Source organism: Sturnira hondurensis, unplaced genomic scaffold (assembly GCF_014824575.4).
Source record: "Sturnira hondurensis isolate 20B ecotype Veracruz unplaced genomic scaffold, ASM1482457v3 Scaffold0011256, whole genome shotgun sequence".
Taxonomy (NCBI): domain Eukaryota; kingdom Metazoa; phylum Chordata; class Mammalia; order Chiroptera; family Phyllostomidae; genus Sturnira; species Sturnira hondurensis.
Window position 1 is genome coordinate 340082 of NW_028083887.1, and position 15469 is coordinate 355550.

Consider the following 15469-nt stretch of genomic DNA (forward strand, 5'->3'; position numbering starts at 1 on the left):
TGTGCATTCTTGAAATACTATACCCAGAGTTAAAGTCAGTGTTCCAGTTGTGTTCTAACCACCACAGAGTATAATGGCAGTAGTTTTAAAGAGATCAAGATACCCTGTTTCTTAATGTAATTTAAGATTACATAAGCTTTTTAAGTAATTACTTCACGTCAGTTCATAATGAACTTATGGTCCACTAAGACACTAGATGTTTTTGTACTGTCGCCAAACTCAGTTTTATTCTTCACGTTGCTAAGGGACTAAGGCTACTACTTTTTCATCTCTGTGTCAGGAACCACATGATTTTTCATCTCTGTTTCTCTTTGTGTGTTTGTTCCACTCCACTTCATGTCTCTTTGACCCTAACCAGTGACCTCCTTCCATATAAAATTTCAGTGACTGTTTTCAAATCGTCATACCGTGCATCAGTGAACACAGCCAGGCCCTGACACTTGTTCCTACTTGAAGCTTTATTTCCCTTTGGCTTCCAGGCCACCATACTCTTCTGGCTTTCCTTTTACTTTCCCAGTCTTCTTTGTGCTTCCCTGTTAATCTCCCTTTCCCTCAACTGTTCATTGCACGTTCAGTTTTACCTTTGGTTTTCCCTCAGTTATGGTGTGCCTTTGTATCTTTTTTGCTTTGTTTTGGATCTTTGCATGCAATGTATCTTCAGCAAATAAATCATGTTTAAAGGAGCAGGTCTAGATGAGCTCATCTAGGGATAAGAGTGCAGAACCAATCCCTGTGGAAATTCAACATTTAGAGGTAAACTAGAGGAGGAAGACTCAGCAAGAAGACAGGAGAGCTAGGCTTGCAGGAGGATTTCAAGAAAGAAGGTTTAGTTGGCGGTGTTGACTGTTTTGAGAGGTCGAGTAAGGCGAGAATAGAGAAGTTACCACTTAATTTTGCAACAGAGAGGCTGTTGGTGATCTCAGCAAGCATGGTTTTGTGGAGTGTACTACTAAAAGCCAGATTATAGTAACTTGAGTTAAAAGGAGATAGAGAAGCAGAGAGTGTTTCCAGATGGAGATGATTTTAAGAAATGGAGCAGTACCTGGAGCATGTTACATGGTCAGTTGAAGGTTTAGAGTCAAGGACTAATAATGCATGAGAAATGATTTGGAAATTATAACTTCTACAAATGTGTGAGGAGAAATCCAGAAAGAAGGTGGCTGAGGACATAACTCTGGGGAACGCCCTCATTTAGAGAATGGAACAAGAGGAGTTCAGCCCCAGAGACAGACCAGCACTTCCCTGTGCACTGTCCCTCAGTGCTAGCATTCCAAAAGGGCATCGCGGCATCCTCTGACCTCAAGCACTTTATATCTGTTGCTGTGTTTCAGAAAATGTGGTTGTGTGAATCATCTGCATCCAGGCAGGCTTGTCTTAAATACATATTCAAGGCCCCACCTCAGGCCCTACTGAATCAGAATTTCAGGGGATGATGCCAAGAATATGAAATTTTAATAAGTGACTCTGACGCTGCCACCTAACATGACTCATTCACACTACAGTTTGAGAACCACTGACTTATTGGATGAAAGGGAACATGTTAACAAATAACATTAAGTTGAAGAGTTAGTGGAAGAGTGGGAAGGCATTTTTTTCATCTTTTTTAATACATGTATATTATTAGACAAGACAGACTGGGCCGATACGTAGGAAAACCATGGCACAAATTCATAAACATGACAAAAATAATCTTAAACTCATGCTGCGTTGTTTTAGAAATGTTTTACGAAGGATCTTGCCATCATTTATAGAATCATCCCTCTCTTGTGGAAGGTTTGAGCTATTTTCACTTCACTTCTATTTTGGATAATTAATGCCTTTCTGGTAGAGGCAGTATACATTATAAGGATAAAACTGTGGATTTTAGAACCATACTGCCTGGGTTTAAATCCCAGCTTTTATCACTTACTGGCTGTGTAATTTTGGGCAAATTATATAAGTTGTCTATACTTCAGTTTCTTCATGTTAATATAAGTATCATAATAGTGTATAATTTTATTGATATGAGAGTTAAATCAGCTAATATTTGAAAAATGCTTAAAATGGTGCCTGGCACATAGTAAGCACTTAGTAAATATGGCCTATTATTATTGTTCGTAGGTATCTTTACAAATCTAGAGTGTAACTTCTTTTGAATTATTTCAACAGAGATAATTTATCCAAGGATAAATTTATCCAAGGATAATTTTTCTGAATGGCATTACTGCACTAACGGATGAAGACGTCTTTATGCCACTGCTTTTTAAAGGGTGATATGAGTTTGTGCTGTATAATTTATAAATGCAACCTGTCTATCATTGTACATGCACACGTATATGTGTATGTATATAAACGTGTGTGTGTGTATATTTGGTATGTCTCTATGTACACATATCAGCATGATTTAAGTTGTAAGCTCATACAAGACTGTGATGTACTTGTGAAACCTGTAATTACGTGTTATATTTGATGTTAGAGTGCCTTGGTCAGTACTGTCTCCAGGTAGATGTTGCTAAATGATACTAAGTGACTTTTGAAAGATCATGTCAAAGAAATATTTCGAGTCTTGCATGTCTCTTTTCCTTTTGATAGATTGAAGCCATGGCCATTCTTTTCGCTGTTGTTGCCCGGGGAACCACTATCCTTGCCAAACATGCTTGGTGTGGAGGAAACTTCCTGGAGGTGACAGAGCAGATTCTGGCTAAGATACCTTCTGAAAATAACAAACTAACGTACTCACACGGCAAGTGAGTTCTGCTTTGCATGGGTAGAGGGTGAAAGAAATGAATTCTATTATTATCAGGACAGTATAAAGCTAGAAAAGCAACTCATTGGTAGATAATTTGTTAACCTTTGCCAGCTTAGAACGTGTCTAGTTCTATTAACTATGAATTTAACTTGTGATTATTTTGTTCTATCATTGGGAGTGATATTAATCTTTCAAAGATATGGAAATGTGAGATGTAAAACTGATTTTACTATAGAACTCTATGATATGTGAAACTTGATACAGATAAAATGCATAATATTTCTTCATTCTTTTAGTACGTATTTACTGAGCACTTGACTATTGTCAGTTGCTTTGCGTGGTGCTGAGAATACAACAAGAAATGCAGTATTTGTCCTCCTGGAGGTTACAGTTTAATGCAGGAGACAGTCAAATGCATGGATATAGTAGAGTGTGAGAGGTGGTAGGTAGGTGGAGGGCATCTCCGGTAGAAGGAGCAGCTAGTAGAGAAGTACGGAGGCATCACATCAAAGGACGTGTTTAGGGAAATGCAGGTGTTTTCTTGTGACTAGTGCCCAGCATGGTGAAAATAAAGCTAGAGAGATGGGTAGAAGAGAAGTCATGTCGGGTCTTATAGGCCACGCTAGGAGATTGGACTGTACACTCTGGGCAGTGGAAAGGCGCTGAAGGCTTTCAGCCAGGGTTGACACAGTTAGACTTTGCTTTAGAAAGGTCACTGTGGTGATTGGTTGGAGAAGGGAGTAGACAGGGCATGTATGGGCAGTCTTAGTAATCAGTTTAAAAGTACCTCCTTAACCTTCCTCATTAATACTTAAAAAACTTTTGTTACCTAACCCATGTTCATTTTCTTAGTTCTTATCTCAGAAGGAGATCCCTATTGCTTACTAGGGCTAACTCCTATAATTTAGGATCTAGTCTAAGCTACTATAAGAGAGAGACCCCAAAATACAGTGTTAACTTAAATTGGATAGCCCGGAGGTGAGTACTTCGGGGCTGGTGGGGTGGCTCAACCATTTCTAATTAGAGCTTTCCAACTTTGGCTAAGGCAGCTCCTTCAGTTCCTGTTAACTCCCTGTGGTTGCCCAGTATTTTTAAAAGCAAAGGCCAGAAGTGGCCTGATACTTTACTGTTCAGAAGCTTTCGCTTACATTGTATTATGTGCTGTGTAGTTATGTAGCTCATCTATGTGGAAGGGAAGCTAGGATGTGTCATTTCTGGCTGTGCAGCCATATGCCCAGCTAAAACTCTGTTCCTCTGCAGGAAGTTCTAGAAGATCAGGAGACAGCTTGCAATCTTGCAGACTACTGTTCTGGGCTACCCAAATGTCTGGGTTTACTCTTCTTCCCAAGATAGAACACACCTCCTTTTTGTAGGAGGTGTCCCCAAAGACTCATCTGGTTGCTGTGTCCAGCTTCAAATCCAGAGAGAGTCTGGGTGATACACTGTCCTCTCCATCAGGCCCAGGGTTGGTTCCTGTGACCCACTGACCATAAGCTTGAAGACAAGTCATCCGTTCCCTCTGTTCCTCCAGCCCCACCAGTAGACAGTGGTGAAATATGAACAGCACCACCACAGTGGAAGTTACACACTCCCTTTTAGAAACAGGAAGAACAAGAAATATGTAAAAGTCCCTGCTGCCTAGCAATATTAAAATAACTACTTCACAGCAATTTCAAAGATCCCCTGTTGTAACCAGGGAATGGTTAGTGGTTCTTGTTTATTAGAGAAATTTCCTTTTCTCCCTGATTCCTGGCTTTGTTTTCTAGGAGGCTCTTCCAGGTCCATCATCCTCTCTTGCCATGTTCAAAATGGGTGTCAGAGAGTGTGTCATCTTTGGCAGCTGCAGGTTTTATAGTCCTCTGCTTGCTGGTGTAGTTTAGAGGCCTACAGGTTGCCTGAGGGGTTAAATAAAGCCAGCTTCTTCTGATTATGGCTTCATAGTGTTGTCCAAAGTTTATTGGACTTTCTCTTTGTGTGTTTCTAGTCAGTTTCCAGGACGATGCCCAGGGATAGCACTTGGCAGGCCTTTTACGGGCAAGACCAGGAAGTAGGGCATATACGTCCCACTCACATAGCCATGTCTAGCTGTAAGGTAAGCTAGATATGTAATTCAATGACAGTATGGTTTACGGTGCGAGAAGACAATGTCATCATCTGCAGAACCTTTCCACCTGCATCCCGATCCAGTCCTGCCTAGTGTCCTCTGAAGTAAGGCTCCATCAGTGAGTGGTCTGTTTCCTTGCAACCTACAGCATTGGTGTCTTTCCTGTAATCATGTTCCGTCACCCCAATCCAAAATATCTTTTATTACTGTAAATTAAAAGAAAAAAGTCCATTTTACTGTAGGACAGTTGTTCCTCCTCCTCCTGAAATCTGATCTTCCACCTGCTATTCCTATCTCTTCTTTAGTAGCATCACCAACTAGTCAGCTGCCTGAACCTAAAACTTCAGACTCGCATTTGACTTCTTTACCAAATCCTTCCCATTCTCCCACAAAGAGGTATTTCAGTCCATTCTCTCTCCTCTGTCCTCACTTATTAGTGTTAGTTCAGGCCTTCATGGTTTCTCATTTCTAGTAGCCCCCTCCTAACTGGTTTTTCTTCTGTCTCTTTAAATCTATATTTCACGTTTCTAATTACATTTCCTTGCTTAAAACCCATGACTTTTAGCATAAATCCCAAACTTGGCCTTCACAGTTTTGTTCGTTCCTGACCTTTCTATCCTTGTTATTGTAGGACCCCTTGCTGACAGCCAGCCATATTATTTCCCGACCCAGCCATATTACTTCAAGCTTTAGTATGTGTTTCCATGCTTTTGCATCTTGGAATACCCTTCCCCTCCTAGGCCCCCTGGTAAAGTTTTACAGGCCTCAAATGAAATACTGCCTTAATTATCATGTTAGTCCTTCTAAAAGGGCAGTTCTGTTCCTGTCCCTTCCTGCAGCAGCAACTCCTTCCCCTCAGGCTAAAGTTCCTTAACCTGACTTGGAAGATTCTTTAAGATCTGCCCCTGCTCCCTTCTCTGATGTCATCTCTCACTACTTTAGCCCTAAGTTTTATTCTCAGCCGTACTTAGCTATTTGCATTTCAGTGCCTGTTCTTTCTCTCTTCCTAGCCTTTGTAATAGCTAGTATGTTTTACTGCAGTTTGTTTGTCTTACTTTCAACAAATCTAACTTTGTCTTCTTGAGCTGAGATGTTTCCTCCTGTAGAAACCCCTGAACTCCAAGATGGGCCAGGTGCCCCCTTTTTGTGTGTTTGCCTAGGAACCTTGGTTTATTCATATTATAGCACTTAGTGCACTGTATTGTAATAGCAATCTTTATTTTTGTCTCTGTCCCCTGACTATAGGCTCCTTGGTAGCAGGGACCATCCCTCATTAACTTTTGTTGTCTTTGCACCAAGTTGCTCCCAGGCGTGATTTAGGAGAAATAAATTTGGTAGGGAAAAGAATGGCTTCCATTTCGGACATGTGTTCAAGTGGTCTATGGTATATCCAGTTGGAAGGTCTGGTAGACAGTAGCATATGCAGGCCGAGAACTCAGGACATAGGTCACATCTAGATTTAGGAATCATTGTTGTCATTGTGGTAGCTGAAAACAAACGTCAACAACAAAATGTGAGGGTGGATGCCGCCCTTTAGGGAGTGTGTGTGAAGAAAGCAGAGAGCTAAAGATGCTGGAAAACATCAACAAAGAAAGAAATAAACTAGGCAAGCGTGGAGTCAAGAAATCTAGTGGAGAGAAAACACTTTCCTGAAAAAAGGAACTGGTCAACACTGTTAAATGTCTCAGAGAGAACCACCGGATATGGCAGTGTGGAAGTCGTTGTTGGGTGGATGTGAACTGTATCAGAACTAGGAGGAAGACATCTGGGTCCCCATACCTCCTTGTAATTCACAGCAAGCCTTTATGTCAGGGTGTCAGGCTCATTTTTACCGGGGGCCACATTAGTCTCACAGTTGCCTTCAAAGGGCCGAATGTGATTTTAGGGCTGTATACATGTAACCACTCCTTAACAGTTAAGTGAGAGCTTGGCACTGCCGCTGGGTAGAAACAAGGTTCCAGGCCAGGTAAAACAAGGTGGAGAGCCAGATTCAGCCCACTGGCCTTGTGTTTGCCACCTGTGCTTTATGTGAAAATTAATAATGTAATTTAACAGGTACTCCTTGCCCAAGGTAAAAGTCTGGGAGGCAAAGTCAAGTTATCTCTGTGCCTCACCCCCAGTAGCCAATCATCAGATTCTGTTCTATTTCTTCTTTGTCCCTTCTTCTTCTGCTTATAGTACTTTATTTCCGTCATTGCTTTTTACATGCAGAAGAGTCTCCTGTCTGGTCCTCAGTTCAGTCGGTTCTCCACACTCTGGCCAAAGCATCTTACTATATTGCAGATCTGATCACACACGCCCCTTGTTCACTGTTCTTAGGCTAATGCATAGTGAGGTTTTAAAGCCTTGTATGACCTGCTATTTGCTTACTTCTGCAGCCTCATCTGTACAGTCAGTTTTTTCCCCTCACATTTTATACTCTAATCATATGAACTAATTTTACTTTCCTAAACCCATTATTTGCTCAAAGACCTTAAGTTTGTTGGTCTCTCACTCTGGAATATTTCGCTCCCTCTTTACCTTGCCCTCTCTTACTCATTCCTCAGGTCTCAGTTTAGACATCATTTGCTCCAGGATATCCTTCCTGTTACCCTTAGCCAAATTCTGTTAGGTACCTCCTGTAGGTCCTCAGAGTACCGTGTACTGACTTTAATTCCTCATCCTGCTTACTATGCTGCTCTGTAATTACCTTCACTGTGATCTCTGTGAAGGCAGAGGCCGATGATTTTGCTCGTTTGTATCCTCAGCACCAGCCCAGCAACCGACTCAAAGCAGATACCAAACAAATGTTATTATTAAGTATTTGGTAGAAAAAAAGTATTTGCTTTGAGATCTTAGGAGAATGCAAGGAAGACCACATGGCTCATTGGTAGTTAATTTTACTTACATGTCCCTCCTAAGATGTCATCTTGTGTCCAGGTCTTAAGAGTCCAAATGATATGTTTATGCAGGTATCATTTTAATGGGTAATGTGCACACTGTTGTGCTATATAACTAGGGTAGAGACATTCTTTTAATTTTTTATTTGTTCTTATCAGTTTGATTTGAGAGAAACAGGTATGTATACTGGAGGTAAAGAGAAAGAATAGACAGTATCTATAAAAATATGGTCACATTAGCAGTATGACTTTGCTTATACATAGAAGATAGAAGTGAAAGACATATTATTCATAACCACATAATTTGTATATGTTTTATCCTACAGTTATTTGTTTCATTACATCTGCCAAGACAGGATTGTATACCTTTGTATCACTGATGATGTAAGTAACTTGGAGACATTTTGCTATTTAACTATGTGTACTATTAATAATAGAGTCAGTTCTTAATTATCTATGTCTATGGTGGGTAAAGGTGACGTGGATAAAACTGTCCATAGCTGGGAATGCTTTTCTATACTTTCCATTCATCATATAGAGCAACAAATGACAAGAGTCGTTATGCAAATCAGCTTGGTTTGGGTAGAGTTTTAGCTTGACTTCTTGCCATCTCTACATTTATCCTATTGTGTAGCAAGAATTGGTATTTATAATTATCACACTTTGGTATCAAGCCCTCTCAAAATGTTTCTAAAATATTAAATTATTTCATTCCTCTAGTCAGTAATTAGTGAATTGTCTAATGTATACGAACTTTGGGGAAATCACAGTACACTACAATCAGCTTTGTAGACCTGTAGTTCACATTGGTAGGTTGGTTTTAAATATCCATAGATTCTAGACTGAAAATACTCACTACCTTAACAATGTCACCATGATCCTTTTTTTCCTCTGCTATCTGTAGTGTCACCTTCTTCCCAGACATATTCCCCATTCCCCTTTCCCCTTATGGCTGCGTGCAGCCACACACCTATTTATGCTTGTGTGCAGGAAAGACAGCCTGTGTCTTCTCAAGTCTGTTATTGTAGGAATGAGGAAACTTTTCCCAGATGCACACTCTCCCGACCTTTTGCTTTCAAAGTGGACTTCCTTTCATGCCATATTGGCTATGACGAGGCTGCATTTTTATTTCTAAATTGATTACTGACAAGAGACATGGAATTGATATGGTTGCCATGGGTATGAGTTATTGGCTTTTTTATTTGTATTTTTTATTTGTAACTTTTGAAAAATATTTAGTTATTTTTAGAGAGAGGGGAAGGGAGAGAAAAAGAAAGAGAAACATCAATGTGTGGTTGCTTCTTGCATGCCCACCCACCCCCATTCACTGGGGGCCTGGCCAGCAACCCAGGCATGTGCCCTGACTGGGAATTGAACCATTGATCCTTTGGTTTGCAGGCCGGTGGTCAATTCACTGAGCTACACCAGCCATGCCAGATATTAGCTTTTATTGTGTCACAGAGCCCTTTGACACTCACGGTCCCCTCCCAGAATGTTTTTTTAATGATGTAGAATTTTAATGATGTAGAATTTTGAGCAGTGGTCCATCATTTTGTTTTAACATGGTGGGGGAGAATCATGAGCTAAGCAGTATCAATACAAATTCAACTTTTTTCCTAGAGGAAAGAAGAGTCCTGTGAAGACACATTATAAAATATGAAGTAAAGTACATGACTATAAACCAAACCAAGTATATTGAAAGACACTATTCACAGTATTTTAAAAATTGACATAGTAATGTATATATGCTTCTTTATGAATTTATTAATAAGATCTAGTCATGGATCTAATAACTAATAATAATAATTTTGAAGTGGTGCAAATAAAAAACAGACAGCATATGAAAAAAAGATTTCTATTGGTGACAGACTCCTAGGCACCATCTAATAATACTACTCTGGTTTGCTACCTACATTCACAATTGAAGTATAAGTTAAAAAGGATGAAGGGTTTTCGGAACAACTATAAAGGACACACGGACAAGACTAAGGACGGGTGGAAACGGGGGAGGGAGGTGGCGATGGACGAGGTGTGGGGGAGAGGTGAAGGGAAAAGGCAAAAAATTGTCCTTGAACAGCAATAAAATAAAATAAAAATTATACACTTCACTTAAAATGGGTAGTCATTATAAATTATACTTCAATAAACCTGTTAAAAATAAGTGTGAAAAAAAGATTGGTGAAAATAACAATGTAGTTTTTTTGCATCCAAGTACATCAGCCCCTTGAGTTTGAACCATCGACCCCAGTTTGAAAGCCCCTGGCTTAGACAGTCACCTCAGGTGAATGGAGATGAGTGTCAGCCACAGTGATCCTCATGGTGATTTTTATCTCTGGTTTTACAGGATTTAAAAAAAAAATTAAAGCCAGCTATATCTAGAGCAACTGAAGTGAAAGGGCTTGGAGTAGATGAGAAATAAATCCCACTAGCTTTGAGATGGTCAGAGTTGAGTCACATTTATTGATCTATAATTGCGTGTGTGTGTGTTTAAAAATACTTTTTGACTAGCTGGAACTAGACAAGAGTACATCACTTGCTTTTTTTTTTCAAATGTATCACCACTATTGAAAAAATCAATTCTAAATTTATGTCAGTAGTGTTATCTTTGTGTATGAAAGACTATACTGTTATTAGAATTTGTTGAACAGCTTGTACTGGGCTATCTGATAGATCCTGTGAAGGATACGAGGGAAGTAAAACCCTATTCCTGCTCTTAAGAAACTAACCTACATTCTGTTGTCTTCAGTTGGCACTGATCAAACATATTTGGATTGGACTCTGAGCTCATTCATTTACTAGTTATCTGACCTTTAGCCAGTTAGTTACCTTTCCAGGGACTTTGTTTACTTCTCTGTAAAATGAGGTCAGTGTGAGTTCCTTCTCATGGAATCATTGCTCAGTAAATGTTAGCTGTTCTTATGGTTGTTGTTAATCATCCATGTCGTCTTTTGTTTGCTTTTGAGCTCTGTGTTGGTCTCTCTTCAGGATTTTGAACGTTCCCGAGCCTTTAATTTTCTGAATGAGATAAAGAAGAGGTTCCAGACTACATACGGTTCAAGAGCACAGACAGCACTCCCATATGCCATGAATAGTGAATTCTCAAGTGTCTTGGCTGCACAGCTGGTAAGATCTTCCTCCAGATATAGTATTTTTATTCATGTCATCTTTATTACCTTAAAGCACCATGAATATAGAGGTCCCTGAACTGTAATATAGTTTGCTGATTGTGTTATTATATTCCAACATAATAAAGTTTCCCTGATAAAAAAAAAAGTCAAAGGGGCCATTTTAAGGTAGAAAGCTAATAGTTGGTGATATTCTCTATTAATAATAGAGTATCTCAGGATTGAGAAAGGCATAAAAGATTATCTACTAAAACTACCCATTAGCATACATCCATTCCACATGCCAAGTGGCCTCTTAACTTATTCATTGACCTTCTGTTCCATGAGACAAATTTAATTTTTGAACAGCTCAAAGTAGTCATTTGAAAGTCTGTTTATCTGTATGCATACCTAACTGTTGGCTCAGTGAAGTTTCACACACATACACTCCTGTGAAATATTACCCTCTGCAAGATAGCAAACATCTCCGTGACACTAAAAGTTCCCTCAGGTCCCTTGGCAGTCAGCCCTCTCCCTCACACTGTGCCTCAGGTAACCGCTGCTCCGTTTTCTTTCACTATAGTTTTGTCTTTTCTATAACTTGGTATAAGTGGAATCACAAATTATGGACTCCTTTGTTTCTTGCTTGTTTTGTTCAGTAGAAGGCTTTTGATATTCATTCATGTTGTATAAATCAATAGTTCCCTTCTTTTGCCTAGCAGTATTGTATGCATATACCACAACTGGTTTATCCACTTCCTGTTGCTGGATATTTGAGATGTTGTCTGTTTTCAGCTATCATGAATAAAGCTCTTATGAATATCCATGTACTAGTCTTTGTGTGGATGTATGTTTTTATTTGTCTTTGGTAAATACTGCATTTTGCCAAGTATAATGCTCACCTTTTTGCCCAAAGTGTTGAGGGGGAAATAAGGATGTGCATTGTATATGGGTAGCACTAATTACTTATCTATATAAGTGTTATTAATTCTTTTACTTATGCACCAAAAATGTGGGTGTGCATTATACACAGCAAAATACAGTGCCTAGAAATGGAATTTCTGGCTCATGTGAGTGTTATTTAATTTTATAATTAGTCACCAGCTTTTTCCAAAGTACTTGCACCCTTTACATTCCCACCAGCAGTTCCAGTGTTTCTGCTTCCTTGCCAGCACTTGTTATGGTCCATCTTTTTACTTTTGGTCATTCTGGTAGGTATCTAGTGATGTTTTACTATGTTTTTAATTAGCATTTCCCTGAGGACTAATGGTGCTAAGACCTTTAAAAATGCTTACCTTTTATTCATGCAAGTTTTTGAGTGCAATGACACAAGTTCTGAGTATGTTGTGAATGAGAAAAAACTCACTATAATTGAATACTTTCCTTTTCACTTCTTCTGTTAAGTGTTCTTTTTAATATTCTTTTTGAGCATTATATTTCTAAGAATGCATTACTTTGGGTGGTGGAGTTTCTTTAAATAGTTACAAATTGTTATTATTCAATTACTTGATTTGTTTTATACTTCCCACTAGGAAACATTCATATATGAAGGGGTACACCAAAATAACTGAAATCATCTTAGGGAGGGCAGGCCCCTTGTAGGTGAGGAACACTTACCCCACCAAGTGAGTGTTCTAGGAACCCGTCTATATCAGTGTACCAGCTGGCATTGTTGTGAGAGGCTGCATTTGGCTTAAGTGAATTTTTTAAAGACTCTTTCAATACATTTGCCAATTTCATCATGAGTGATTTATTTTTTAAATTATATTTATTATATTTTATTGATTATGCTATTACAGTTCTAATATTTACCCCTTTGCCCCCCTCCACCCAGTACCCCCGACTCCCTCCAGCAATCCCCACACCGTTGTTCATGTCCGTGGGTGATGTGTATAAGTTCTTTGGCTACTCCATTTCCTATACTGTACTTTACATCCTCATGGCTATTCTATAACTATTTGTAATTTTTTAAAAAGATTTTATTTATTTTTACAGAAAGGGGAAGGGAGGGAGAAACATCAATGTGTGTGGTTGCCTCTCATGTGCCCCCTACTTGGGACCTGGCCCACAACCCAGGGATGTGCCCTGACTGGGAATGGAACCGGGGACCCTTTAGTTCACAGGCCAACACTCGATTCACTGAGGCACACCACTCAGGGCACTATTTGTAATTCTTAATCCCCTTAGCTCTTTACCCATTCCCCCACAACCCATTCCCGGTTGGCAACCATCAAAACTCTCTTCATATCCAAGATTCTGTCTCTGTTCTTCTTGTTGTTTAGTTTGTTTTTTAGATTCAGTTATTGGTAGGTATGTATTTATTGCCATTTTATTCATAGTTTTGATATTCTTTTTCTTAAATAAGTCCCTTTAACGTTTCATACAATAATGGTTCAGTGCTGATGAACTCCTTTAGTTTTTTTCTTGTCTGGGAAGCTCTTTATCTGCCCTTTGATTCTAAATGATAGCTTCTTTGGGTAGAGCAATCTTGGCTGTAGGTTTCTGCTTTTCATTACTTTGAATATTTCTTGCCAATCCCTTCTAGCCTGTAAAGTTTCTTTGGAAAAATCAGCTGACAGTCTTATGGGAACTCCCCTGTAGGTTACTAACATCTTTTCTTTTGCTGCTTTTAAGAGTCTGTCTTTATCTTTAACCTTTGGCATTTTAATTAGGATGTGTCTTGCAGTGGACCTCTTTGCATCCATCTTGTTTGGGACTCTCTGTGCTTCCTGGACTTACATGTCTATTTCTTTCCCCAAATTAGGGAAGCTTTCTTTCACTATTTTTTTCAGATAGATTTCCAATTTCTTGCCCTTTCTCTTCTCCTTCTGGCGCCCCTATGATGTGAATGTTGATTTGCTTGAAGTTGCCCAGAGGCTGCTTACATTATCTTCACTTTTATGGATTCTTTTTCCTTCTTGTAGTTCTGATTGCTTGTTTTTGCTTCTTTATGTTCCAAATCATTGATTTGATTGTAGACATTATCCACTCTACTGTTGTTTCACTGTAAATTGTTCCTCATTTCAATGAGTGAATTCTTTGTTTCTGACTGGATCTTTTGTATGCTGTTGAGGTCCTCACTAATTTCCTTGAGCATCCTTATAACCTTTGTTTTGTACTTTGCCTATGATAGATTGCTTACCTATATTTTGTTTAGTTCTTTTTCTGGAGTTTTGATCTGTTCTTTCATTTGGACCATGGTTCTTTGTCTCTTTATTTTGGCAGCGTCCCTGTGTCTGTTTCTATGTATTAGATAGAGCTGCTATGACTCCATGTCTTGGTAGTGTGGCCTGATGTAGTAGGTGTCCTGTAGGGTCCAGTGGCACAGCCTCCACTATCACCCAAGCTGGGTACTTGAGGTGCACCCTGTGTGGGAAGAGTATACCTGCTTCTTGTAGTTGAGATTTGACTGTTGTTGGTGGATAATTGGGAGGGATTTACCCAGGCCAGTCAGCTGCAAGGACTGACTGTGACCACTGACCACCAACCTCTGCCCTCCATGGAGGATCAGCTGTGCAGAGGCAGGGTGGTGGTGCTCCAGTGTGGTCTGTAGCTGTCCACTGGGTGCACAGGCTCTGGGGTTTCCCTGGTGGTCTAGGCCAAGGTCAGGCCCCACCTGTGTTTTGCCCAGGGCCACCCTTCCTGAGCTATAAAGCAATCTGAGATGGCTGCTACTCATGCTGGGCTTGGGGATTTCCAGGCAAAGCCAAGTTATGAATCTAGACTGGCTGTGGCTAGTGCCAGGTGTTGGGGGCCACTTAGCAAGAGGTACGGGGCCTGGGAACTCACTGAGGCCAGCTGCTACTTGTTTGAGAAGATTTAGGAAGTTGTGAAGCATGAGCCAAGACCAGTCTTGGCTCATGGTTCCATCAGCCATTCATATGGAAAAGCTTTGGTGAGTCTGTAAGTTGGGTGGGCAGAGTCTCGGGGGATCTCCAGCTAGGGAAAACCAGATTGATAGAGTCTCCAGTATGGCACCTGCTGCTGGCTCTGTGGCTCTGTGAGGGGAGAGTTCAGAAAAGGGACAGTGGCCTCTGCCCGCCTTTCTCTCTGGGAGAAAGCTGTCCTCCTGCTCTCACCTGGATGCCAGATAGTTTAGTTCCTCCCTGTGTGTCACTAGTGCCTTTCAAGGTGCTACCTGGTGCTGGAGCTGAGAGGAAGTGAGTCTGAGTAGGTGAGTCCTTGTGTGGGATCTTTTTTTAAAAAAGAATTTTATTTATTTATTTTTAGAGAGCAGGGAAGGGAGGGAGAAAGAGAGGGGGAGAAACATTAATATGTGGGTGCCTCTCATGCACCCCCTACTGGGGACCTGGCCTGCAACCCAGACATATTCCCTGACTGGGAATTGAACCAGTGACCCTTTGGTTCACAGGCTGGCACTCAATCCACTGAGCCACACCAGCCAGGGCATGTGTGTGTATAGGATCTTTAAGAGGAACTGCGTAAGACTCCAGAAATTTCTTCTGCCAACTCAGTCCCTGCTGATTTTTGCAGCCAGAAGTTATGGGGACTTATCTTCCTGGCACTGGAAACCTGGGCTGGGGGGCCCGGTGTGTGGCTAGGACTCTTTGCTCCCAAGATATCCCTCCCAAACTTATCCACCACACATGGATTTGGGACCAGCCTGTTCTGTGCCTCCTACCAGCTTGGATGG

General features: G+C 40.4%; 1 protein-coding gene across 2 annotated transcripts in view; it reads left to right on the top strand.

Annotated features, from left to right (window-relative positions):
* The window catches only part of VAMP7 (vesicle associated membrane protein 7), a 40433-nt gene that overhangs the window by 4826 nt on the left and 20138 nt on the right, over positions 1–15469 (top strand). For both annotated transcript variants that reach the window (XM_037059696.1, XM_037059697.1), the window contains exons 2-4: positions 2572–2726; positions 8038–8095; positions 10697–10834. In XM_037059696.1, coding sequence (XP_036915591.1) covers positions 2581–2726; positions 8038–8095; positions 10697–10834 — 342 coding nt within the window. In that variant the 5' untranslated portion in view covers positions 2572–2580. The remainder of the gene's footprint in view (positions 1–2571; positions 2727–8037; positions 8096–10696; positions 10835–15469) is intronic.